This window comes from Pelobates fuscus, chromosome 3 (assembly GCF_036172605.1).
Source record: "Pelobates fuscus isolate aPelFus1 chromosome 3, aPelFus1.pri, whole genome shotgun sequence".
Classification (NCBI taxonomy): domain Eukaryota; kingdom Metazoa; phylum Chordata; class Amphibia; order Anura; family Pelobatidae; genus Pelobates; species Pelobates fuscus.
Window position 1 is genome coordinate 196,536,283 of NC_086319.1, and position 27,365 is coordinate 196,563,647.

The 27,365-nt window shown below is 42.1% G+C and overlaps 1 protein-coding gene across 1 annotated transcript in view; it reads right to left on the minus strand.

Moving 5' to 3' along the window:
• The window catches only part of GPX3 (glutathione peroxidase 3), a 35,482-nt gene extending 9,167 nt beyond the window's left edge, over nucleotides 1-26,315 (minus strand). Inside the window, exons 1-2 of the mRNA XM_063445397.1 lie at nucleotides 26,119-26,315; nucleotides 13,864-14,017 (exon numbers count right to left, since the gene is read on the minus strand). Of these exons, the coding sequence (XP_063301467.1) occupies nucleotides 13,864-14,017; nucleotides 26,119-26,205 (241 nt within the window). The 5' untranslated portion in view covers nucleotides 26,206-26,315. The remainder of the gene's footprint in view (nucleotides 1-13,863; nucleotides 14,018-26,118) is intronic.
• Nucleotides 26,316-27,365: the final 1,050 nt, after the last annotated feature.

Here is a 27,365-nt window from a genome sequence, read left to right on the forward strand (position 1 = left end):
GTGTCAACTAAAATGTAAAAATATTTAACTGGAAAGAGTACATTTATCTTTCACCGATATTTTAATTCAGTTCCCCTTTCATTCTGTATATGACAGGAACAATGATTAGCATTTGCAAAATGAATATTTTGATAAATGTACTGAACAAGCAATTCACTGAAATCAGGTGACTCCCACTGCACACACGACTATGAAAACAAACTGACAGAACACGTCTCCTATTTTTTCACATGTACATTTCAGTTTATTTCGTTTCTACAAAGAATACACTAAGTGGCAATTTTTTAAGATCCATGAGGAACAGAGTGTCTTCTCATACACATCAGATGAAGCAGAACTTAAACAGTAAAATATGTTTAAAGGTTTACTCCATGCACCACAACCACTACATTGATTTAAAGTTTTTCAGCATATACAAAAATTAACCCTTCAGCTCCACCTTCAGCAGCATAATTAAAATGCTGCACATACCGAGACTAACCCTTTAACGCCACCTCCGGCAGCATCACTAGCCATCCCAGAAGAAAGTTTCATGTGAGCTAATGTAAGTTCTGTGCAAAATTGGCTTCTGACGCCAGGACAAAACTGAAAATCTCCATCTTACTATAAGAAGTGGAATTTAGTTATCCAATGCAAAAATTGAGGATCTGTAAAATGGATGAAACTACCCAAATCGAGAAGAATTAAAGTAGTCTGCAGATGAGTGGGATGAAAAATAAGGATAATTACACTTCCCGCCCCCCATCTGAAAGCTGTTGCACTGCACAGGGGCCTGGTGACTAGATGGACATCCAATGAAAATGCAATGAGTTCCACCATATGGGAAGGATTCAAAGATGGCAACAGAAACTTTGAGATGATGTGCATCAGAAAAGGGGCCTCAGCAAGCCATCTTTAATATATCAGCTACTGTGCAAATTACACTGCCGTGTTTCAACCGTATCTTCATGCTTATTGTGATGAATGTTCTATTTGCCCTATTTCCCTTTTCTCGATTTGAGAACTCACAGCGCCATTGAGCTCCCATCATTAGCGATAGAATGCGTGCAGGCGAAGAACTAGAGTGTAGGTAGTTTAGAAGGCTCACAGAAACAGGGCAGATATATGGTGAGCTCAGGACTGTGAGAAATGGAATAGCTATGCTAGTCATTGTACATAAAAGTCATAAAACATATGCAACGTGTTCAGTTACTCTTGGTCTCAGATGGCTTCAGCTGCTAGCTGCCAGGATGTCTGATGGGATTAGGAAATGTACATAGCAAGCCGTTGTAAGATGTATAGCCAGCACAGTGTGAGATGGGCCTGAGTCAACAGTGTCACTTCCTGCCTATTATAAGCTTAATGTGAGATGGTCAAGGAGACCCATGGTATTGCAAGAGCTGGCTCTGACCATCTCCCCACTGAAATTACCGTACCTGTAAATGTGTCGTGCCTGTAGATGTAGAAAAGCTGTGTGCTCATGCAATAAAGCAGTTCATTGGAGTTCGATTTTACAGCAAGAAGATGCTGCCTTTAGTTTATGCTCTCCAGTGTGCTGGAGATGTAACAAGAGACTTGGCTCCTATATGCATATCTGGTGGGAGTGTGACATCGTGAAGGATCTTTGGAACAAGGTTTTTTGACGTAGTAGAGAATTTAAAAACAAGATAATGCTATCTTACGTTAAAATATTAAGCGACTACAAAGTAAAGAAGCTTTCATATTTATTCACTTTATGGGTGCAGTTAAAATAATTATTGCACAGAACTGGGAAGTATCTACACCATTTACTCTAGACATGGTGGTAACACAAGTCACGTTTTAACTAAAAATGGAAACATTACTTTATAAGTCACAGGGAAGCAAAACTATAGCGAATCCTGGCTCAAAATAAATCTTAGGGTTTGAACAAAATGGATCCTGAGTAGAAAATCAGAATATAAACAGTCAGTGGTTCTAATCCTGTGTCTATACTCGTTGCATCGCGGTTTCGAGTTTTCCCAGGCCTCTCCTCAATGGTGTGTCTATAAATGTAATTTTGTCCTATTGTATCGTGGAAGTCTTTAAATGTACTTTGCAATTTCTGAATTGTTGATTGTTTTTGTATACAAAAATCCATAAAGTGTTTAAATAAATAAAACGTTGCACTGTCTCTGTATTGTAACTATCTAAGATCTACTATAGTGCGATCACTCATAGGTAAATCGTCAACAGCTTTTAGTTAGGTAGAACATCCTGTAATACCAGGAGCTTTGCCGGGGGCTTAGAAACTCAAGTACCGGAGTCCTAGTGCTCAGGGTAGAAATTCGCCAGACAAGCTAGCGAAATTTCCAGCAGGTGATAAAAGGACCAAACTATTATGCCTATCATAACAGAGATGCCAGGACCGCATCGCTTCCAACCGAATTGCCAGCTAGGAGAGATGCTACATTCCCTAGTGGAAAAGTACAGGCTAATTCAAAGATTGACATGCGCGATACTAGGCCTGAACTAGTCCAACTTCAGAGCCAGAGATGCCAGGACCGAATCATCACACTTATTAACAGACTATTTGGGGGCATGTATAAGATACTGGAGTAATCCCTCCTTTGTTTGGAGTTCACAAATATGGGACCCCAGTCTATATATGTATATGTATATAAAGATACAACAAACAACGAGTTAATGTATCCAGAGACCAGAATAGAGGGACCAAAGAAATCTAATCCTGAGCATTACGCTGGCTCTTTATTAGGACTATATAAGTTTTGTAGAACACAGGAGGCATGGCTATCCCATAATTATCTAAATCTAAACTTGTGTGCTTTTTGAGGGATTGACAAATATTGCATGTAAATTCAAATTCTTTGGATTCGGTCATGCCATCCATTGGCCAACGATACACACGCATTGACACTGTGCGTTATTCCCACATCACTTTGACCCTGCAGCTCTATGCTAACTGATGCAGAGTGTCATGAGACTGACTTGGACCACTCCTATTGGCACTCACTTTATATGCCTTGATGCCTGCATCCTATTTTGATGCTACTCCAGTCTGCATCAAACAACAAAAGACGTTTCATTGTTGCTGCATGCCAATGGAATACAGCTAAGGAAACCTACCTCTGCGTCAGTTCAGAAAATGTTTCTGTAAACACCCTCAAACACGTTTGCCAGCGTTTCTGACTTTAGATGCTGTAGTCTCGCCCCTTTTTATATTGTAATACTGTCACATCAACATCATGATGTTATTGTAATTCAGACACACATTTTGGGGGTTTTGGTTATCAAGTAAATGCCCCAGGCCTATAATATACAATTTAGTAGAAGTTTTGTACTCCAGCTTTCTCCTTCTAATGGCCCGGTGCTCAACTGCACGAAGATATAGATTCCGAAAGAGAGCCAGCACTCAAGGACTTGTATGAAAAGTATAAAGGCTTTTAATCCAAACAGTCAACGTTTCAGCCTCGGAAAGAAGCAGACCACTACCCATAACACAAGGAATACGACCCACACGAAGAGGCCTTGACCAATACAGCCCATCTTAAAAGGCAGCCCATTCCTGGGCACACACAAAGGCCACAGATAGAGCAATAGCTGACCTCGACTCATCATCACCCAAACCCAGAAAGTACAATAACCAGGAACACCCAAGCCCTGACATGGGACACTACACGTCACAGGGTCGACAAACAGGACATAAAGACCAGCACTACTACCCGACTACCCCCACCCCCACCCCCCTTCCCTCACCTCCCGTTCCCACAACACTCTCCGGATGGAGCATCACAAACATACACCAACTACATTCTAGGAAAACGGACACACCACGAACAAGATAACACAGCATACAAACCTACAGTAACCTGATAGATACTACAAACTGTTATATTGTGTAATATAGTTTCTCCCCCCCCCCCCCCCCCTTCCCGATAGTTACTTCCTGGAACCCCCTCCCTACATGAAACAGAGTCAAACGAGAATAGCTAAAAGCCGCAACTGTAACCTGAACCAACGAAAAAAAGAAAAATGCTGTATAACTGCTTATTAACCATAATTGCTACCGACAATGTTATCACGACAAATGAACTCTGTAAATCTAACCTTGAATCCAAGTTTTCCTTTCTGTACCCTAACCCTGATATAACTGAAAAAATTCAAAATAAAGAATTTATAATTAAAAAAAAAAAAAAAATTGAAAAAGAAAGATCGATTTAGATCTGCATGGGTTATTCCTCTCAGAATACCACCGTGCCAAACACATCCCTATAGGCTTTAGAGAGTAACATACCCACTATTGGCTGCCTCAAAGCGCATGTTTGCAGGGATTGGACAGCAGTTTTGAATAAATGTTCCGTAGACCTTATGTTAGTCATTATCAAAGATGTAAAGGAAGATCTGCTTGATAACAGAAAGAAAAACACTTGACTTGGAAAATCAATATGCTATTCTATTGAGCTCACAGGAAGGCATATCGCTAAAATTTAAATATATATACACAAGAACCAATTAATTAAATTTAAATGTCAAAAACAAGAAAGAGTCCAACAAGATTATAAAAGAACATCAAGTATATAGATGGCTGTCGGGAGATAGACGCCCTAGACCCAGACGTATGAGAAAAAGGATTATTAAACCCAATATCAAACACAATTGATATTACATCTGGCGAATCAGGCTCAGAACCAGAAAATCCTAATTTCTGGCCATTTTTTAGCACCAGGGAGACAACAAGAAACATTGGGCACTATCACCAGGAGCAAGAACAGAAACAAGGGAACACCAGGAGAGGCCAAAAAGGGCACCCACACTGGTCAAGGGAAACCCCCAAATGCGACCATAACACAGGTATTCAATCTCTCTGACAGACAATTGACAGACCAGGAAATGGACATCTTAAGCAAAGGACTTTCATTTATCCCTAACACTCAACCAAACAAATTTCAGTGGGAAGTAGAAATGTTTAAATTCGGATGGACACTGAGGCTTAAGGAATTTTTTGAAAAAACAACAATAAAAGACAGGACGTGATACGCCCGACATCTAGGTTTAAAATTAAGAGTTTTTGATCCCCCACCAAACCATCCTTCTATTAAAACCGCTCACATCGTTGAAAACAGGCACCGATAGAATCCTTAAAGAACACAAGATCAGACATAGCAATATTCCAAAGAACAACATAGATTAATTAAAAGGTCTGGCCTCTATCGTATTGAGACCTGCGGACAAGGGAGGTGGTTTAGTTGTCCTCAATTATAGAGATTATTCATCTGAAATTAATAGACAACTTGAAGATCGGAAAACATATGTCCTTTTGCCACATGATCCTACAATAGAAGTGATGCGCAAAATTCAGGATACACTGGAAATGGGATTACGAGCAGGATACGTTGAGCTATATTTATTTAATTTCTTAAAGAAAAGCAACCCTAGAATGCCCATTTTATACACGTTGCCAAAAATTCACAAGAACATACAGTTACCACCTGGACGCCTGATCGTTTCTGCAATTGACGGGGTACTAAAACCTATAGCGAAGTACCTTAATTTTCTGTTCAAAGAACCGGTAGAGAAATTGCCCACTTGTATAAAGTATACACAGGAGCTAATTAATATCTTGGAGAGGATTGACCATATATCTGAAAATATCATTTTTATCAGGTTAGATGTGCAAAGCCTCTATACAGCTATCCCCCATGAGGAAGGAATTGAGGCGATGAGGCAAACGCTGTCCCAAATTATACCACTATAAAGGTCCTTCCATTGAATACGTTATGGAATTGCTTAGTCTAACCTTGCAACTCAATTATTTCAGATTTGAGACTCGGTGGTATATGCAATGCTCGGGAACATCCATGGGTGCAGCCATGTATGCATGTATTTGAAGAACAACATATCTTACAACCACACTCTGAGCGGATCACTAAATACGTACGCTTTATAGAGGACATCTTGATATTATGGAAGGGCACTGTGGCAGATGCCAAACAATTTGTTCAAAATATTAACAACCTACCGAGTCCTATTAAAATCACGGCTAACATTGACGAAAAAATTCCTGGATCTTGAAATCTTCAAAGATAACAAAATTGAATATCAACCACAGACAGGAACACCATACTTCATTTCACCAGTGCACATCCAGAGCAAATGAAAAAATCTCTACCTTATACTCAATTTTTGGGAGTATTCCGGAATAATTCCCTAAACGAACACATTGAAATTCAAGTTGAAACAATGTATAACAAGTTTCTTACCAGGGGATATAACTGCTTTATACTTGATGCAGCTTTACATAGAACATGACAAAGGACGCAAGATGTATCTGAAATACATAATCAACCAAAGACACCAAGATTAACCTTCCCTATGAAGTTTAATTCGGCTAGCACCGAATTGTCGAAAGTTGTAAAAACAAATTGGAATATTTTAACTGGAGATCCAACTTTACCAGCAGTATTTCTCCAAAAACCGATGATGTGTTACAAAAGAGAGAGAAATTTGCAAGATCTATTGGTCCGCACTGACCCCGAACAAAATTATTTGAAGGATCAAAGCAAGTTTCTTTTTTTTTTTTTTTTTATTCTTTATTTTTCGTGTGCAATGAAGAGTACATGTGCAGGGCCACAATAGCCTCCAAACATTAGACATTATCATAAACAGTTAGAAAAATGTGTGCCCAAAATCTTGCTATTTATATACGGTCTCAATGTTATAACGAGTGAATTGAGGTGTAGAACTGTTAGGGTTATAGACACCCTTCTAAAGAGGTCACCCTGAGTACTGCGGGGCCGTTGGTGGAGGGGGATGGGTAGTGGCGGCTATGTCTGATAGCTATTCTGTTCCCCTGTCGCGTCGCACTTGTCGTGGGTAAGCTATGTGTCACCTGGCCTCGGTGTGAGTGGTTGGGGCTTGTGGTGACAGTTGCGGATTCACTTTGCATTGCCCCCTATCATGTCTAGGTCCCGTCTCGTGTCTCATCTGGTCGTGGTCATTAGAGTACTTCAGCGTGCACGGCATTCTGGGAGTCATATAGTGTTATGTAGTCCTAGGAGTGGTTGCGTGTTCGCTGGTCTAGTTTACTACTATTAAAGGTTGGGTCTAGTTGTAGGAAAGTCGCTGTGTTGCGTCTGGGTTGAACTGTGCCCTTGGGGCCAGAGGCTAGAAGTGTGTGTGCTGCAGTAATTTCCCTTTAACCCCAGGGAGGGAGGGGGGGGGGGGGGGGGGAGGTGGTGTCACTGTGGCAGTGATTGTCAGCTCCCTTGGGCCTTTTTTCCCGTAACAATAACCTTTGGAATATGACAGACTGTAAAGTTATGAAACATAAAACATTTAAACTGTTTAAACTAAGGCCTATAAGGCTGTATGCAGATAGAGTTCGTTCAGGTGTTAGTGCCCCGGCTTGGTCCAGGTGTCAGGTGTAGCTCTGCGCCTGTTGTCCCTGGTTGGTGTGCAAGCCTCGTTGTTGGGATCTGTGCAGGGTTCAGGAGTCCCAGGGCAGCCATCAACGCTGGTCCCTCCGTGTGGTCAGTAGCTTTGTAGTGTTTGTCGTCTTTGGTGATCCAGAGTGTCCCTGGTGTCGACCACCTGTAGGCTACTCCTGCTGCTTGGAGTTGTTTGGTGATTGGGTGCATGCTCTTGCGCCACATCAGTGTGGCTCTGCTTAGATCCTGAAAGAAGGATAGTTTGCTGTCCTCAAACTCAAATGGGGTGTTGCCTTGCATAGCTGCCATTAGTCCAAGTTTGTCAGACATAGATTGGCATTTTAGTATTATGTCTCGTGGAGCTGTGGTGGGTGCCTGTGAGGATTTGGCTGGCTATCCTATAGACCCCGTCGAAGTGGAAGGTTTTAGTGTGCTTGGCTGGGAGGAGTGAGGCCGCAAGGCGCCTGGTAAAGTGCGGTAGCTCCTCCAGCGGCACCGTCTCAGGTACTCCCCTGATCTTGATGTTTTTGCGGCGCCCTCTGTCGTCTAGTAGATTGACTTGTCTGGACATTGCCGCTTGTGTTGATTGTAGGTTGTGCAGCTTCTCCCCCATTATTTGATAGTTCTCCCTCAGTCCCTTGACCTCCTCCTCAATTGCCTGGGTGCGTGAGGACACTGCGTGTACATCTAGCTTTAGGACTGCCAGATCTGCTTCCCACATTTGTCTCAAATTCTGTTGCAGGCCTGTCAGCATTGCCTGTATATCTTGTTTTGAGGCCGGTGCAGTGGCTTCTGACCTCTCTGCTTGTGTGGAACGATGGGGACTGGGGTGTGGGCTGTCCTGCGGTTCCCCCTCTTCTGAGGGTGGCGGGGATTCTTCGTGGCCTATGTCACGCTGGGGTTTGGGGGTGCTTTGGGGTGGTTTTTTGGACCTGCGCCCCATCTGACCTGAGTTCTGTGCGCTGGGGTACCAGTCCTCCAGGTCTGTAAGGTTCCAGGGCCAGTATTCCCCTGCTGTGGTCTGAGGCCTCTCTCCCGCCCGGTAGGCCTTGCCGCCGCGGCGTTTATTTTTGGAGCCGGGCGTCTGAAAGAATGGCATCGGCGGTTACAGTGGGGTCTGCTGGGCACCGTGGCGGTATTTGTGGCACGGGGTAGCCCGGGATGCCTCGGATTTGTGCGGATTGCAGTGCATTCAGCCGGAGCTCTGCGGCCGCACGTCCGCTCCGTTCCGGTGTCAGGCTCCGCCCCCCAAAGCAAGTTTCTTAATCCAGGATGCGTTACATGCGGGCACCTTATCCCTACCAAGTCATTTGATCACCCTCATACACAAAAGAAATATTCCATCAAATATCGAATTTCATGGATAACAGATTACGTCATTTACAAGCTATCATGTCCATGTGGATTGAATTATGTTGGAAAGACAGAAACACAATTGTGCAAAAGAATCAGAGGACATAGACTCAGCATCAGAACGGCCGTTCGAGATGGCAACACAAATAAACCAGTGGCACGACATTTCCTTGAGCAAAAACATCCATTGACATCACTCAAATGTATCGCAATAGATCATATCCCAATTTCCTGAAGAGGAGGAAATCGTACTTCCTTATTACTACAGAAAGAGACTTTCTGGATACGAGAATTAAACACCATAGCACCAATGGGTCTCAATGAAAAACTAACATTTATGCCATTCATTTAATTTCCTTGGATAGTTAGGCTCTTGGTTTTATTTTAATTCTTCATTACAATATGCACTCCCAATGTATTTCTAATAGGCTAAAGTACCCAATGAGATATAGGGAATTATATGCATGAGAATTAAAAATTATAATTGGAGAATCTGGGTGTACATTTAATGACAACAATAGGACTTCCCGATTTTTCCTCCCTCTTAGTCTTTATCAAAATTAAATAATAAAAAAAAAATCAGTTCCCTGATAAATTAAGATGGGAAGTGCATTTGTAGAATATAACTTGTCAGTTATTTTTATAAATATTGTTTCACTGTATATAAACATTTGAAAACTTAGATATACTGCATTCCTGTGTAATAGCAGGTTAACTCCTGACCCCCCCCATTCTTTGATTAATGTATAAGGGCACCTATTCCCTCTCTGGTACCAAATAGAAGAGTTAGCAAGTCTGTATATTTTGCACACATTTCTCACATTAGGCATATTTAGCCTAAGCGATCATATCTGCATACCACTCACTCTCTTATCTGTTTTCAACAGTTGCTTATTTTTCGGCTTGTACGCCGGGTGAAATGTTTATACATTGCCATGGTGATGGGTTTAGACGACTTGGATGGTATGACAGCATGGGGGGGGGGGGGGGGGAGTTAGACCGCACGCATGCGCACAGGGGAGCAGTACACGCCAGCACACAGGTGATGGAGGTTGGGTAAGTAAAACTTTCCTTATTTAAAGCCAATGTTTTGAGATATGCTATTTATGTCCTGAGGAAAGTTCACTATGGTGAACTGAAACATTTACTGTTTGGATTAAAACCATTATACTTTAGATATAAGTCATTGAGTGCTGGCTGTCTTTTGGAATGGAATATAGAATATATATATATATATATATATATATATATATATATATATATATATATATATATATATATATATATTCCAACAAAGAACAGCTGCTCACCAGTCTTATAAAAGTCCAAAATGTATTAGATAAAGTTTAAAAGAGACCAACGTTTCAGTCCCAGCTCGGGACTTTCCTCAGGGTAACAGAACAGAACACTGTTCTGTTACCCTGAGGAAAGTCCCGAGCTGGGACTGAAACATTGGTCTCTTTTAAACTTTATCTAATAAATTTTTTACTTTTATAAGACCGGTGAGCAGCTGTTCTTTGTTGGAATATTCGATTGGAGTCCAAGCTAAGGCACCCGGCAAAGTGGAATGCTACTAAAGCGTGAGTGCGGGGGATTTTGAATTTTTTTTTTTTTTTTTGGGATTCTTTATTTTTGAAATTTTGTGCAGGTGAGTACAATATGATTTGTCAGAACGCTACAACAGCGTACATACTTGCTTGCATGTATATTTATATATAAGGCAGTAGCATAGTTACCTTGCACGTTTTTAACAGGTATAACTGGTTCAACTTTAGAAGTCTATAGAATATATACATGAGAAATATTCAATCACATTGAGCATTACATTGGAAAATAAACCGTTATTACAGTGCGCTTGTGACGCAGGGATATGTTATTCGGTATGGCATGTGCTTCACAGAGTACAATTAAGAGGAGCGTCATTGCAGGGGTGAAACAAGGTAAAAGTATCCGCTTTTTGGGGGGTACACTCCCAGGAGAGACTGTCACCGTTTTTGTAGGTTTTGGGCAGTTCAATACACATTTGGTTAACTAATACGTGAAATTAACAAAAAAAGAAGTCGAAAAATGAGAAATACGTAACAGTTATAGTGCTGGGAACATGCTATACTAAATGTAGTCACAGTGCGAGCTAAGTTAGTCTGTCTACTGTATTGTGTCATGGTAGGGTCAACAAGCTTGTGTCTGTAAGCGTATGAGCCTGTTCAAAGGGTGTGAAACGTGTTAGAGATGGCTATCATGTATATTGAAAACTAGGAAGAAAGGTCAGAATTCAGCTACAGCATGGTAGCTTAAGGTGACAGGCTAATTGGCACCTAAGGGGGACATGCTAAGTTGGGGTTATCTGCAATTATGAGGGTCTCTCAAGGAGAGCATGGCTGCCCTGTAAACCTCTATCAAGCTTCTGGGGATCATTACAAGTAACATATTAAGAAACACATTACAACCATTATTTGAGTGTCAGATCTCAGATCTGCTTTAGATCTTTGAGGATACAGTTGAGTATACCTTAATGGGGAGCAGACTCTGTTAAACATTTATCTAGTGGTAGAGTAATATGTCTGATTTATGCTCTTAGAGCAAGGCCTAGGCTGTGGACCACTTATCTAGATATATATATATATATATATACTTGGTTCGTGTCTTTTTTTGGGGGTGGAGGGGGGTTGGAGAGGTGGTCTACTTTAAATATGAGTTGGCATTACAATAGTAAAACATAGCAAACGGTTAGGCGGAACATTAAAACAGTAAAACATCGGATGACATACCTCGGGTGTCAAAGTTAAAAATAAGAAGCGGAGAACGCGCTGTTTAGCAGGTTGGCCTTGTTTGTGTTGCCTGGTCATATATACCTTTTAGCTGAACTGAGCTTGTTCTAGGGTGGCAAGCTTTGTGTGTCGCTTTTGGAGGACGCTAGATTACTGATGTGTTGTGTTACAGCAGGTAAACCTCTGGTTAAGAGAACCCTATACACGTTAGGGGGCAAGCTGGCCTAATTAAGCTCCTATTGTTAGTGTCGGGGGGGGGGGGGGGGGTGAAGGCCATGGTTAGGTGCTTGTGTCATCTGGAGTGTGGTGGTGGTTTGGAGTCGGGGTTATGGCCCTTTCAGAGTGTCTGTTAGAGTCCATGAAACTAGAGTCCCAATTGCACAGTCTCTAATCAGGAGGTGGTTTCTGTGAGGCAAGCTGAGTTGCAGATCGGTAGTCATTTTCTGCCTGGTACCGCGTACTCCTTCAGGTGGTGAGTGCTACATACGGGTCAGGCGTACCGCCTGTTGGCACGAACGGGATGGATCTCTCCGGGTCCCACGAGAGTTGATGGGCATTTGCCCTCTCAAGGCCTGCTGGATTGAGGGTGTCTGAAGGCAGCCCTAGCGCCTGCAGGAGCGGGGCTGCGTCCTCCAAGTCCCGGATCCTGTGGGAATCAGGTCCCAGCTGCACAGAGAGTACATGTGCACCTGCCACCTGTATTTAAGATCCCACTGGCGGAGAAGTGTGGTGAGAGGCTGGAGGGAGCGCCTCCAGGCCAGGGTGTTTCTCGACAGATCGGCAAAGAAGCTCACCGCCATCCCCTCAAATCGGTGTGGTGTCTTGCCTCGCAAGGCAGCCTGGACCGCCATTTTGTCCCTCCTGTCTTGGAAAGTCAGTATGACGTCTCGCATGGCTTCGGTCGGCGCTGTTGGTGGTTTTGGGATTCTAAAAATGTTGGTGAGGACCATCTTGTGGGCCTTTGCAGGTGGCAGTATAGTGGCGAGTAAACGCTGGGTCACTTGTGGTAGCTCTGTATCGGGGATCGTTTCAGAGAGCCCTCTGAGTTTCAAATTATCTCGCCTCCCATCGTCCTCCTGCTCCGCCATCCGATGTTCGTGTAACTTTTGCTGCCGCTGGAGGTCTCGGACAGCCTGTTTGAGTTCCCCCAGTTCCTGGGTGTTGGTGCCGGTTGTGCATTCGAGTGCATTTAGGCGGGTTGTCAGGCCCTTCAGGTCACCTCTTAAGGCCGTGATATCCTCACGTAAGTCTTTGTGGTGGCCCGCAAGTAGCCTCGTGAGGACCGCAATAGTCACCGGAGCGGTGTCTGGGCTGTTAGTCGGCTGGATCGGCTCACTCCGTATGGGGGCTGGCAGGCACTCCTCCCCGGATAGATCGTCAGAAAAGTCGGAGCATCCTCCGTGAAGCGCCGCCATATTGGCCTCGTTTGCCACGCGGGCCTGTCTCCACATATCAGCAATATATATATATATATATATATATATCTATATATATATCTATATATATCTATATATATATATATCTATATATATATATATATATATATATATATATATATATATATATATATATATATATATATATCATAAATAGTACACATACATACAGCGCTGTATCTAGCGCGAGGCTGACAGGGCATTTGCCCTGGCAGATGCCTTGCTAGCCTCTTGTCCTGGGGGGGATAAAATAATTGTATCTGGTACACCTAATTTGTTAACCAGGAGTGAGGGAGTGGGACTGGCACTGGGCCGCTCAAAAACTGGAAAAATAGGGATCCACTAAAACCTATAGAGGCCACCTCAGGGCCCCCTTCGAGGCTGGTATCTACCTTATGTTGAAGGCGGGGGAGCACTCTCCCCTGAACTCTTTCTTGTTCAGCTCCCTCGCGCGCACCACAGTGATGCCGGAGCCCGAATAGGATGTCACTCCGGCCCTGGCATCACTAATAGGCATGCGAGGGAGATCAGAGCTCCCTCGCCGCCCGCCTCCACTTTGTTCCCGCCGACGGAGCTGCAGCCAGCCCCACTGGACCACAGGGAAACCTATTCAGTCTTATATACTGTTGTCTTTTCCATTTTTCTTTGTAAGGTGCTTATTTTCCATATTTTGCTCTGCTCTTTGGTGCCCCTATTGGTGTGATCAGATTACCTCGTGTTGGGTGGGGGGGGGTGAGAAGAAGGGGGGGAATGTATTCTACACTTTTATACGTTAAGCTCGGCCACCCTGAGGCCCAGCAATGCTTTTTTATTTTTTTTTTAAATAGTATAAGATACTCATAACGCTTTGGTTTTGTGTGTTGGAATGTTTAGCCTTGACAGAATTCTTGAAACCATGGTATATTAAATATAATTTCATACCTAGGTACTGCATGGTGAGCCCTCAGTACGTTGCAACATTCACAAACAGGATCATCTTCCCTTGGTACTTGGAGAACGGGATATACTGACTACCTTCCAGGGAGAGTGCGCCATATTCATAGACTGAGCCAGTCACAGATCTGTCACAATCAACCTAAATAAAAGCAAGACAAAAGAAGAAAAACCACCATCATCATGCATGGAAATGTAACTTTTTTTTAAAATCACTAATCTATTCTTCAAACCAGTACAATAGTCATTATTTTCACACCAAGATAGATTTCACAATAGATTAAAACGCATTCAGTTTAAAAATGAGGTCCCAGAGTAATATACCTCATAGCACGGCGTGAAGCGAATCACAGAGATCCACTCGGGACTGACATTTGGACAGGGCTCTGCCCCCAAGCTTTGCGCTGAGTGGCCCGATGGGTGTAACAGCCATAATTTTGCAGCACTGACACAAAGACATCCTGGGTGCCAGGCATCGTGCCATTGCAGACTTAACACCCGTAGAGCCCCCTAAGCGCACATATATTTTATTAAAACCTGTTGCCAGGATGTGATGTCATATCCTGATTGTTGTGAGGATTTGCTACTTGGTACTTGAACCCAGTTGCTGTCAGGTTTGCAGTTGCACCATAGGACACAGGGATTGAATTACAGATACAAGCTTGGATAGTAAAATTGACACTGATACACAGACACGAGTATCAGTGTGCGAGTGTTATCGCAAGTCTTTTTATGCTTGTCAATATATTTATGATTGTGTTTTAGTATGTGTATTTGTATGTTTGTGTGTGGGTGAGTTATTGTACTGTTAATCACATACGTATGCAGGAGCGTAACTAGAAACCTCTGGTGTAAGATATGTCAAACCCCTCCTCCCCACACACACTATAGAGCAGAGGTGGTCAATAAATCCTCAGCTGCTGTACAAATACCATGATGTTACCAGCTGTGGACCTACTATTTACCCATACTTGCAGGGTTTTATTTGTATGCAGTATGTAAGCATGGCTTTGTATAAAGTATATTTGCCACACAGATAAAGTACGAGAGATACACACAGAGATTGACACACTTATACAGTCACATTGACACATACTGACATATATGCAAGATTCACACACACACACACATCCACATGTATAGATACAAACACTGACACATATGCATAGATGCACATACTAATAAACATGCACAGATTTATACACTGACACACATGCACAGATCCATACACTGATACACACAAACATTGAGAGATATGCACGGACACATATAGAAACACCTCTCTATCAGTCCAATTGAGCCTGTCTGTGCACTGCCTCCATCCCTTGCATGGTGAATCCCCATGGTACTGCCTACCATGGTGGTCCATGGTAGGCAGTTGCATGTTCCCTAGTGGTATAACTGATGCTGTGAACTCCTTCCAATAGCCCTCTATGATATCCTCTCTGCCACAGTTCCGGCACTCAGTATTGAACAGGATGAGAATCCCCTCAACTGCATTCTGACTAACTACCTGAATGCCAGATCTGCAAGGGAGAAGATAGAGGGTTACCAGAAGGGAAGCACACTACTGGACCACCAGGGACCTGGCTAGGGAGTAGTGCCTGCACTGGACTCTTTGCAGGGTAGCAGCAGGCAAGCAAACTACGTAGTAAACTGCCTGCTGCTGCTCTGCTTGCAATTTTAATCCCTGATGGGCCCCCTATGACAGGTAGAACTCCAGGGTCTGGTCGCAGTTGCAACCTTTCTGACGCTGTGTGAATGATGATGGGGATGGCTGTATGGTCCTGCAAATTATAAATCTGTACCTGACTACACAGCAGCTCATAAAAAAATGTGTGGAGAATTTGTGTATAAATCAGAGAGATCCACAGTAAAAAACTCACAGTAATGTTCAGCAGATGAGAGTCATCACAGAGCTCCAAAGTAATAGAGCTCCCAGAACAAATTTTTCAGGGTATGCTTATTACAAACAGATATGCACGCTCTGCATGAGGACATCCAGCGCCAGCTATATCCCTATAAGAAAGCATTGATTCAATACTTTCCTATTGAAAGGCCTAATGCACTCGCCAAGCAAGTGCATTAGCGCCCCCTAGTCGAATGACACCAGAGTAGATGGAACCGCGACCTAGCGCTGAGGGTTTTTAACCCTTATTCATCAGGGAGGGGGCCCAGGCAAGGTGTGAAATCATACTAACACTGACTTGACAACTTACCATGGAACGGTGTCAAAGCATTCCTCGCACAAGAATAGTGTGCTCTAGTAATTACTGTGCTCTGATTGTTTCTTAAATGAATAGATTTCATGGACTAGAAATCAAAGGATCAGTGAGACCAGTAATAATGTTAATAGTAGTTTTGCCTTAATTTAACCTTTATCAGAAAATTTCAAATACTGTAGAAAATGTTCCACTGAAGCTTCAGCAACCTGAGGAATGCCAAGTATTAAGAGTGATAATCTTCCTACAAATGATGGCCTGACGAGGTGTGCTGTGATGTTCACCATAACCTGTGAGAAAATTCTAGATAAGAAGAAACGTCCAGTGATATATTACAGCAGCCTCGTGGGATAAAATATTTTATAAATAAATAAAATTTGTACCAGGAAGGATACATTGCGATTTCTCTCGTTTTCAAGTATGTCCTGGGTCCACAAAACATTGCATTTATACAATAGGGAAAGGAGGCTGAAGTCAAATGACTGCTGATCCTCCCTTACCCTGAAAATACACCATAGCCCAATGCCCCCCCCCCACCCCCCCCTCCCAAAAAAAAAAAAAAACAGCTACTACAGAAACTCAGAAATGGTGGAGAGAGCAACTAACTCAGCTTCATTGAAAAATTGAAAATGCATTCTCAAGCCAGCAAACAAACACTTGTCTGCCATTTGTGGCAATACCAAATACTGCAACTCCCCAATCCCAGACAGGGCAACAAAATGCAACATTCTCTTATGTGCTGGCCAGGTTATCCACCAAGCTGTGACAATAACAAGAAACAGGCAACACCGGAGAAAAAAAAAAAAAAAAAAACAGGACACACCAAATCAGCAACGAAACATGTCTGTATCTGTGCGCGCGCCCCCATGTCTGTTTCTAGCGCGCCCGCCCCGGCATCTCTGCGCGCGCCCCCCCCCCCCAGGCATCTCTGCGCGCCCCCCCCCCCCCAGGCATCTCTGCGCGCGCCCCCCCCGGGGTCTCTGTGCGCCCCCCCCCCCCGGCACCTCTGCGCGCGCGCGATCCCCCCACCCCACCCCCGGCACCTCTGCGCGCGATCCCCCCACCCCCGGCACCTCTGCGCGCGCGGGCCTCCCCCACCCCGGCACCTCTGCGCGCGCGGGCCTCCCCCACCCCGGCACCTCTGTGCGCGCGGGCCTCCCCCACCCCGGCACCTCTGTGCGCGCGGGCCTCCCCCACCCCGGCACCTCTGTGCGCGCGGGCCTCCCCCACCCCGGCACCTCTGTGCGCGCGAACGCGTCCGGAATGCCTGTGCGCGCGAACGCGTCCGGAATGCCTGTGCGCGCGAACGCGTCCGGAATGCCTGTGCGCGCGAACGCGTCCGGAATGCCTGTGCGCGCGAACGCGTCCGGAATGCCTGTGCGCGCGAACGCGTCCGGAATGCCTGTGCGCGCGAACGCGTCCGGAATGCCTGTGCGCGCGAACGCGTCCGGAATGCCTGTGCGCGCGAACGCGTCCGGAATGCCTGTGCGCGCGAACGCGTCCGGAATGCCTGTGCGCGCGAACGCGCCGGCATTCTGGAGTTGCACGACAGATGGGGATCTACCTTTTAATCACCCGTGCAACAGGGAGACCCCCCAAAATTCTTGCACCTCTCTACTTTAGGTCTGCCACTGCGTTGAGGTGGAGGATGTGATTGCATGCCTGGGGAGGGGGGACAGGGTCCAGGGGGCCCTAAGCAAATGCTTTGCCCAGGGTCCAGCCACTATTAAAGACGGCCCTGCATATACGTTCAAATACAACGATACAAAGAAATTACAGTAAAAATAACAAGCAGAATAGGGCAGCATACACACCTCGATTAAAAAAAATAAAATAGACACTTGCGTAAAGGGGGGGGGAACAACCCAAGACAGAACACAAGTAGCACCCCTGACCGGGTCTAGAAATACCACCGCGGACCCAGATAACGTACCTGGATACATTGCACCGCCGCAGGACTCCATCCCCCTACCCCTCCCCCCTCTTCCTCTACTCAACTTTTTCTTCTGCCCTTTGCTCATATACTTCCCACTCTTCTTAACTCTATACCTATATACTCTTGGTAACAACATAAATTATAATATGCTAAGCAGAAGTAGGATATAAACCTACCTAGACACTGTACACTATATAGAGCCCACTTTCGAGGTCGACAAATGTGACGCCATTATTGATTTTTTTTACTGTTTATTATACATATTAATGGTAAAGCACTTACAAGCTATGTATGATATTATTCAGTTACTGTTTATATATAAAAAAAAAAAAAAAAAAACTCTTGACACAGAGACAAGAGGACCTACGGCTACACAGCTTAATGTTTATATTCAGGAAAGCACATGTTAGCCAGAACCGTGATTACATGGGCTTCTGCGTAAGCCATAATGCAACTGTGTTTATTCATGTCGGCGAAAGCAGTGATGCAACTGTGTTCACCTAAGCTCTGTCAAGTGAAAAATAAATAAATAAAAAGAAAAAATAGGACCGGCACGCTACGGGACATCACAAGCCTATATCGGCACAGTGCTGCTAAAAGGTTGCCTACCCCTGTTCTAGACACTAATATATTGTGGATAATTGTGTGTCAGGTAGTATGATTTAAGATCTCAAGGTATAATTCTACAGACCAGAGATCTGCAAAATATATATTTTTACTACTAGAAGTGTTGGTGTAGAAATAGAAAGATTTCAAATTTGAGTAGGTCATGCCAGGTTTCACCATGACAAGGTCTCTCTGTAAAAAGTGATGTATAAGATGTATGTGCCATCAATGGCTCAGATCTCTTTTCATTATTCTCTATCCAATGTCAATGCCACTGTATTAATCAGTAGCCATGGGAAATGGACATAATCTACTTGTAATAATGTGTGTCTTTATAAGAAGCAATGGAGACAATCTGCTGCTGAGGTCATGGACACCCTTAGAGTCCTGATCAACTACCACAGACTGCTCAGCCAACCTCTTCCCTCACTCTGAAACACATACAGCTGGGAAAGGGAGTCATTGAGTTAAACCAATATCAACGCAACATCCTCCATGTTACTGATAGACTCCTACAGGAATTGTATATAAGTGAAAGATATGCTTCTGACAGGAAGAAGAGTGCTCTGTGTCATGTTAACAGAAATCCCTTGTGCTAGCCCAAAATGATAAAGTCAAACTTTGTGCTTAATTGTTAGTTAAGCCAGACGGAAAATACAAATATTTTTTATTGTACTACCAAAGTAACAATCACAGTTACAGAATCACTAAATAAACTAAAACAGGATTTAGAAATATTTTGGAAACGAGTATGATTTGTGAGTTAATTATACAGTGAAAGAAAAGGGGCATGTTAAGGTTATTAGAGTGTAAAACATTTATCACGGAAGATATTACCGTACAAAGCCAACTAAAGTCCAAGTTTATCTCTAGCATTTCATTCTTGGCCTGACATTTAATTCTTGACATATCTAAATGGTACCCATCAAAAGAGTGAATAACACATTTTGTAATGCTGTCACTAAATATACAGAGTGAGCAGAAAGAAAGAAAACCATTGTAAAACATTAGCTAGATGGTATCTACAACGTCATATGCATCTTGGTATTTTCGCTTGCTATTCAAAAGGTTACCCTGATATAACCACTTAGATTCATGTGTGGTAACAACATCCTCATATAGGAGACTAGTCTTGTCCAAAACTCTAGGTATCTTGATGATGGGCGATTCATTTTTTATGGGAGACATGTTCCTGGACAAGTTGACTACATTCTCACCGTTATGCCCCATAATATATTTGATGCACATTACAGTTTATTCTGGCTGCATTTGTTGGATTAAAGATGTGCAAGAACTTGCAGTAATTATACTTACAAAGTAATAGACTTTATGTACGTAACCATAGCTATTAGTCAAATCCCACTCTGATTTTTCATAGGAATATTTGGTTTGGGAGCAGTAGAAATAGCACTCATCGAATCCACACCCTAAATATAATTTTAATTTTATTTAAAAGGTAGCATAATCTAAAAAAATATTTACAATCATTAGTGTACTGTCTACATTAAACCTATTTAATCAGTATTCTCTCTCATTAGAGCAGGGGTGTAAAACTGCCTTGAAGCTGTTGTTGAGCTAAAAATGTAAAAAATCAGTCATGTAAAATCATGGAAATTAAAGTCAACAAGTATAAGGGACACTATAGGCAACAAGACCACTTCAGCGCATTGATGTGGTCTGGGTACAGTGTTCCTATTGCTCTTAGTGCTGCAATGTAAAACAGTTTAGAGAAACTGCAATGTTTACATTGCATCACTTAGACAGCCTCTAGTGGTGGTCTACCAGACAGCCACTAGAGGTGCTTCCAGAACAGACTTAACAGACTTTTGGTCCAGTAACGGAAGCTGGACATCCTCACGCTCTGCACGAGGACATCCAACGTCAGCTATTTCCCAATAGGAAAGCATTGATTCAATGTTATACTATGGGGAGATCTCAAGCACTCATGGCATGTGCATTAGAGTCTCCTTCTCAAGTGGCATCAAAGGAGGTGCAGTCAACACAGTGTCAAATGACAAAGGTGCTGGGATCGGGTAAGTAAAGGGTTTTTCATTCTGGCAGGTGGCGGTTAGGGGGTGCTAGGGAGGCGGAGACACTATAGTGCCAGTAGTACAGCTTTGGCACTATATTATGCCTTTAAGCTATGCAATCATCACGGTTTGTACAGAGACTTAAACACTCTTTACAATTTGGGTGCCAGAACTCTCCTTGCACCATAATCACTACAACGTGACCTAGTGATTATGGTGCTTGGCATGTTCATTGAAAATATAAATGGTCCCATGCATATCGATATGCAAGTCATGAGATAAGTGAGAGCTATTGTATCCCAGTCTATGTCAAGATTTCAACCAGATATGCCTGTAAATGCTGGGTTTGTCTACCACTGTGATTTAGCAAGTAGCTGAGGGAGACATTATTAAATGACTCAATACTTTTCACATCTAGAAATACAATTAACTAAATCAGTAATAAAATCAGACAAACATCACGTAATGAGACATACTAAATCCAGCTGTGGGCAGAAAGTTCCAGAAAAAGCTACATGTTTTCTCCAGCCCACATGGTTCTGAATCCAGTTGTTGATTTTCTCACATAATTAAGTCTTTCCAGATGTTGTTTTGCTTTGGATATCCAAATTCACCAGAAGTCACAAATCAAAATAGCTCACCAATCAACATGACAGGGAGCAAATGGACAAAACAAATAGGATACAGGAAATCACATTTAACGCTTTATAGCACTAAGCACTCATCACAGTCTAATCTTTAAAGGGTCAGCAAACCCACAACAGTAACATTCCCAAACAGACATACTTAAAAACTGGAGGCAAAGCCTACACAGCATAGCTTAGAATTCATTTTATACCAGAAGGCAAATAAAATAGATAGAAAATATCTTGAAAAAAGTGTTAATTACAAATGGAGGGTGGAGGGAGGGGTTAAAATGGATATTGGAGCTATCACTGTTATAACCCAAATTAATCAAACATAGGATGTTGGAAAAAGAGGCTTTTCAACTTGTGATTTTACTGTACCTTTTTCTTAAAGGAGCACTATAGTGCCAGGAAAACAAACTTGTTTTCCTGGCACTATAGGGTCATTAGGGCCCCCCTCCCGTTGGACTGAAGGGGTTAAAACACCTTCAGCCACTTACCTTTATCCAGCACTCGGCGCTGGGGAACTCTCCTCCCTCTGCCGACATCAGCGCCGAATGCGCACTAGAGGCCAGATTAACCCTCAGTGAAACATAGCAGTTTCTCTGAAACTTATGTTTACAGCTGCAGGGTTAACCCTAGATGGACCTGGCACCCAGACCACTTCATTGAGCTATAGTGGTCCTGGGTGCATATAGTGGTCCTTTAATGTTCTATTTGGGATATGTCCCACAAGCTGTTTTTTCCCCCCATTTTGATCTTACCCTTCTGGGGATATCGTAAGTATCCCTATTTAGGAGGGACATTGCCTATTTTTGGCAGCAATCCCTCTGTCCCTCTTTTCTAAGAGCTCCATGTTATTGGTCAGGCTCAGTGTACACACTGCAATGTGTCTTTAACCCCTTAAGGACGCGGGACGGTTCAGGACCGTCATCGGCATTTTCCCATTGCCGACCGACGACGGTCCTGAACCGTCCTTAATTTAAAATGTACTTACCCGATCGCCGTCGTTCCCCCGGCAGCGATCGGCGGTGCTCCCGTTGTGGGGAGACTGTCTGCAGCCCAGACAGTCTCCCCATGGCGGTTTAGGACCCCTGTGGCCATGTGATCGCCCAACAGGGCGACCACATGGTCACAATAGGTGTCCTAGTCTCTGCCTGCAGGGGGACTGTCTGTGCTGACAGGCAGTCTCCCTGCATGTGTAAAATCATTAAAAAAAATTAAAGTTAATAAAAAAAAATATTATTATATATGTGTATATATATATATATATATATATATATATATATATATATATATAATGTCATGCCAAGTGTATTTTTATATTAAAGGACCACTCTAGGCACCCAGACCACTTCAGCTTAATGAAGTGGTCTGGGTGCCAGGTCCAGCTAGCTTTTACCCTTTTTTTTTATAAACATAGCAGTTTCAGAGAAACTGCTATGTTTATTCTGAGGGTTAAGCCAGCCTCCAGAGCCTCTAGTGGCTGTCTCACTGACAGCCGCTAGAGGCGCTTGCGTGCTTCTCACTGTGAAAATCACAGTGAGAGCACGCAAGCGTCCATAGGAAAGCATTATGAATGCTTTCCTATGCGACCGGCTGAATGCGAGCGCGGCTCCTGCCGCGCATGCGCATTCAGCCGATGACGTCGCGAGGAAGAAGAGGAGGAGGAGTAGAGCTCCCCGCCCGGCGCTGGAGAAAGAGGTAAGTTTAACCCCTTCCTTCCCCCAGAGCCCGGCGGGAGTGGGTCCCTGAGGGTGGGGGCACCCTCAGGGCACTCTAGTGCCAGGAAAACGAGTATGTTTTCCTGGCACTAGAGTGGTCCTTTAATATGTACATATATTAATATAAAAATACACTTATAATTAAATTACACACGTATATATATAATATATATAATAACTATATATATTGTATATATATATATTATTATAAAATACAATTAATAAGTAAATTAAATTAAATAAAAAAAATTAAAAATAATAAAAAATAAAAAAAAAATTATATATCTATACAAAATTTTATTCTAACTGTATTTTGATATTAATATATATATATATATATATATATATATATATATATATATCAAAATACACTTAGAATGAAATTGTATATCTATCTATGTATATATAAATAAAAAGAATACGAACTATTCATATGTCCATATAAAAAATTACATAAATAATTATATAAATATACACGTAGACTTCAAATATATTAATATGCATATATATTTAAATTCTACGTGCGTATTTATGTAATATTTTTACATAATTAAGTTATTTTATTGATTGCAATTTAAGGGACCTGCCTGCCAACCCAGGCCGAAAGTACAGAGAATTGAATTTGCTATCACTGTATTTTACCCTGTAACGTTCTACGACACCCTAAAACCTGTACATGGGGGGTACTGTTTTACTCGGGAGACTTCGCTGAACACAAATATTAGTGATTCAAAACAGTAAAACATATCACAGCGATGATATTGTCAGTGAAAGTGACTTTTTTTGCATTTTTCACACACAAACAGCACTTTTACTGATGATATAATTGTTGTGATACATTTTCCAGTTTTGAAACACTAATATTTGTGTTCAGCAAAGTCTCCTGAGTATAACAGTACCCCCCATGTACAGGTTTTATAGCGTTTTTGAAAGTTACAGGGTCAAATATATGGGTCAAATATTTTTACATTGAAAATGGCCAGGTTGGTTACGTGCCTTTGAGAGCGTATGGTAGCCCAGGAATGAGAATTACCCCCATGATGGCATACCATTTGCAAAAGAAGACAACCCAAGGTATTGCAAATGGGGTATGTCCAGTCTTTTTTAGTAACCACTTAGTCACAAACACTGGCCAAAATTAGCGTTCAATTTAGTTTTTTACTTTTTTCACACACAAACAAATATGAACGCTAACTTTGGGCAGTGTTTGCGTATATTGGGGTATATTGAATACCCTGGGTTGTCTACTTTAAAAAAAAATATGTACATGTGGGATGTTATTCAGAGATTTATGACATATAATAGTGTTACAATGTCACTATTGATACATTTTAAAAATGTATGTTTTGAAACCGCAATATCCTACTTGTACTTATAGCCCTATAACATGGAAAAAAATAGAAAAAAATAATTGTAAGCCTTTTCACGTCTACGTACACACAGAATACTGTTAGAGCACTCTGCTCTGCCATGGACTGCAGTTTGTCTAACAAGTGCATAGTATTAAGCTCTATGGAGCCAACAGATAATACAGTCACCCAGATAACTGAATGAACATTCCGACCCTTGATCTCGGTGTGTAAACATTAGTGTTTAAATGTTTATCACAGACATGTATTCAATATGTGACCTAAGTTATGCACCCGGACTCTAGCTAGTTCGAAAATGAAAACAAGTTTTTTATTTAAAGAAATGGAAAAAAGGGAAAATAAACTTGGGTAAGGAAAAAAAAAAAAAAAAGAGAGAGAAACAAATAAAGGATGATTCTCCATGCCATAGTCTCCTGCCATCCCAAATCCTATCCAGCCTACTGCCCGCTGTGCATTCAAGCTATGATTTGAAGCAATGTAGATATCTTGCAATGTGATTTATATTACCTGAAGGTCATTAAACCATGGGTCCCAGATCTTGTGAAAGTGTTTAGGAGTATGTAAATCTTAGCTGTCCAGCTCAACTGCTTCTGTAATTTTGTGGATTACAGTGTTAACTGTTGGAGTATTTTGTGATCCCCATACCATGGCTATTGTGCGCCTGTAGCTAGTGCTATTCGATTCACCATCTTATTTTGAGCCCTGGAGATCGAACCCCGCGGCATCCAATATGACAATACTTGGATATTTAAATGATCAATAATGCTTGAAAAGATATGCCTGTATCACATTATAGCACCGTAGGAGAAGTCTGTATATGTATATGGCTCTGAGACTTGAGTTTTGCATATTACTTAAAAGTACCCATAGAATTTGGACAGTCCACGTAATGACACAATAAAATCATACCTGGTACTGGTACATTATATATATCAACCCCAGCCAGCTGGAATATAGCTACAATTAAAATCAGTCAGTGGCCGAAAATGTACAAAAGATAATGAACTGATGGGAGCCCAATGGCTGCTATAAAATGCAGGCTGTCTACTGAAACTTCCCTCACTTAAATGCCCTTTCGATTGAATATGATCAACATATGTTTATGCCTTACTCTGCTTGCACAGGCCCCCTGCGAATCTAGCCTTTGCTAATTGTTTTAAGGATTTAATTAAGAAATAAATAAAAACCTACACACAAACACATTTAAAAGATCTAGTTTTACTGAGGAATGTACATTCCCTGTGTTATTCAGTATTGGAGTTAATGAAAACAGATCATCTGTTTAGATTTAAAAGAGTTGGTCTAGGTTAGAATGCCATTTCAGCAGCTTTAATTCCACAAACACCAATTACTGTACATCACCTTTTATAGACACACAGCACACTGTTGCCTGCCAACACAGCTATGAAACGGATGTGATCAAAGTGCAAGATGAATTTGATAGTGTTTAACCCCCAATCCAGGTAACCACTGGTTAATATATTGTATCTACATATCAGACCCTTTTAGGCTAGCATAGCAACCATTACAAGAAATGCAGGAGTCAAATGGGTAATCCATGTATTAAAAACAATATACATTATATGTTCATAATCAATGTTGCTTTAAAAATAAAAATGTCAGTTGTCTTTATACTGCACTCTTTCCATTGAATATGCAATTAGACATTTCAATAACACTAATAATGTGTGTAATTATCTAACAGAGACTGATTTATTTGCGTTCTTACCCACTTTTGGTCGATTTCCTTCTGTGCCTTGACAAAGGCAGCTAGAAAGCAGGGCAGGAGCCACAGCATCCTAGATTTCACCCCCATTTTGGGGGGGGAGCGATGTTAAGCTTACAGGGTATACGCAAAGGCAAGATGCAGAGCAGTTGAGCTTCTATCAATCCTGTTCTAACACTGAACTAGCACAACACAACCAAGCTCACACAGTGCAAAGCACAAGGCAGGACAGACACAGCCAATCATAGAGGGGAGGAAGGCAAAAGCTCTCAATAGATTAACCCCTTAAAGGGCCAGATTAAAACAAGTCCCTTGCACACACTCCTGAAATGGTTAACTCTCTGGATAACTGTTTCAGGCTATACTGAGATTTATCCAAGAAAAACCTTGTCAGTTCTGTAATAGCCTCCTGTAGTTTAAGGAGAATAGTGTAGTTTATTTCTATGATATATTTTGATTGTATACTCCTGGAACATGATCAGTACTCTCATCACACACTCAATGCCTAAATATATTTTTTATCATTTCCCTACATGCTTACATTACTCTTTGTACAGCAAGCACAGTGGAATTATATATTAATATTTATAAAATATTTTACCAGGAAGGATGCATTGAGATTTTTCTCATTTTCAAGTAAGTCGTCGGCCCCCTAACACTGCATCGTTACAATATGGTATAGTATAATATTAAAATTCAAATATATGCATTTAACACAGACCAGGTAAGAAATATAATCAATAATATATTATAACCACACACAATTATTATTATTATTACTGGCATTTATAAAGCGCCAACAAATTCCGCAGCGCTGTACAATTGGGAAAAAGACAAACACAATAAGAACAGACCGATACAACAGGTAGAGGGCCCTGCCCGTGAGCTTACAATCTAAAGGTTGAAATGGGGAGTTGAGACAAGAGGTAGCAGAGGGATTTGTATGTGATGGCAGAGAGAGTTAATGGTATAACTGCAGCAGCTGATAACATGTGAAGGTAATAGGGAGGTGATTGGTGTGGTTCCAAACAGCTGGAGGTGCATGCTATATAGTTAGAAGGAACCAGGGTGGGCGAGTAAAACTAAATGGCCTTCATAGCTGTAAACTTTGCATAGTAGTATTATTTGCAACTTTATTTTGTTTAGATGGTACTAACAAATTTTGCTGTGTATTTTAAAGTCCTGTTTTTTTGCAAGCTGAGTTATTCACGGATGTAGGATTTGTGGAGGATTGACAAAAAGAATTGCAC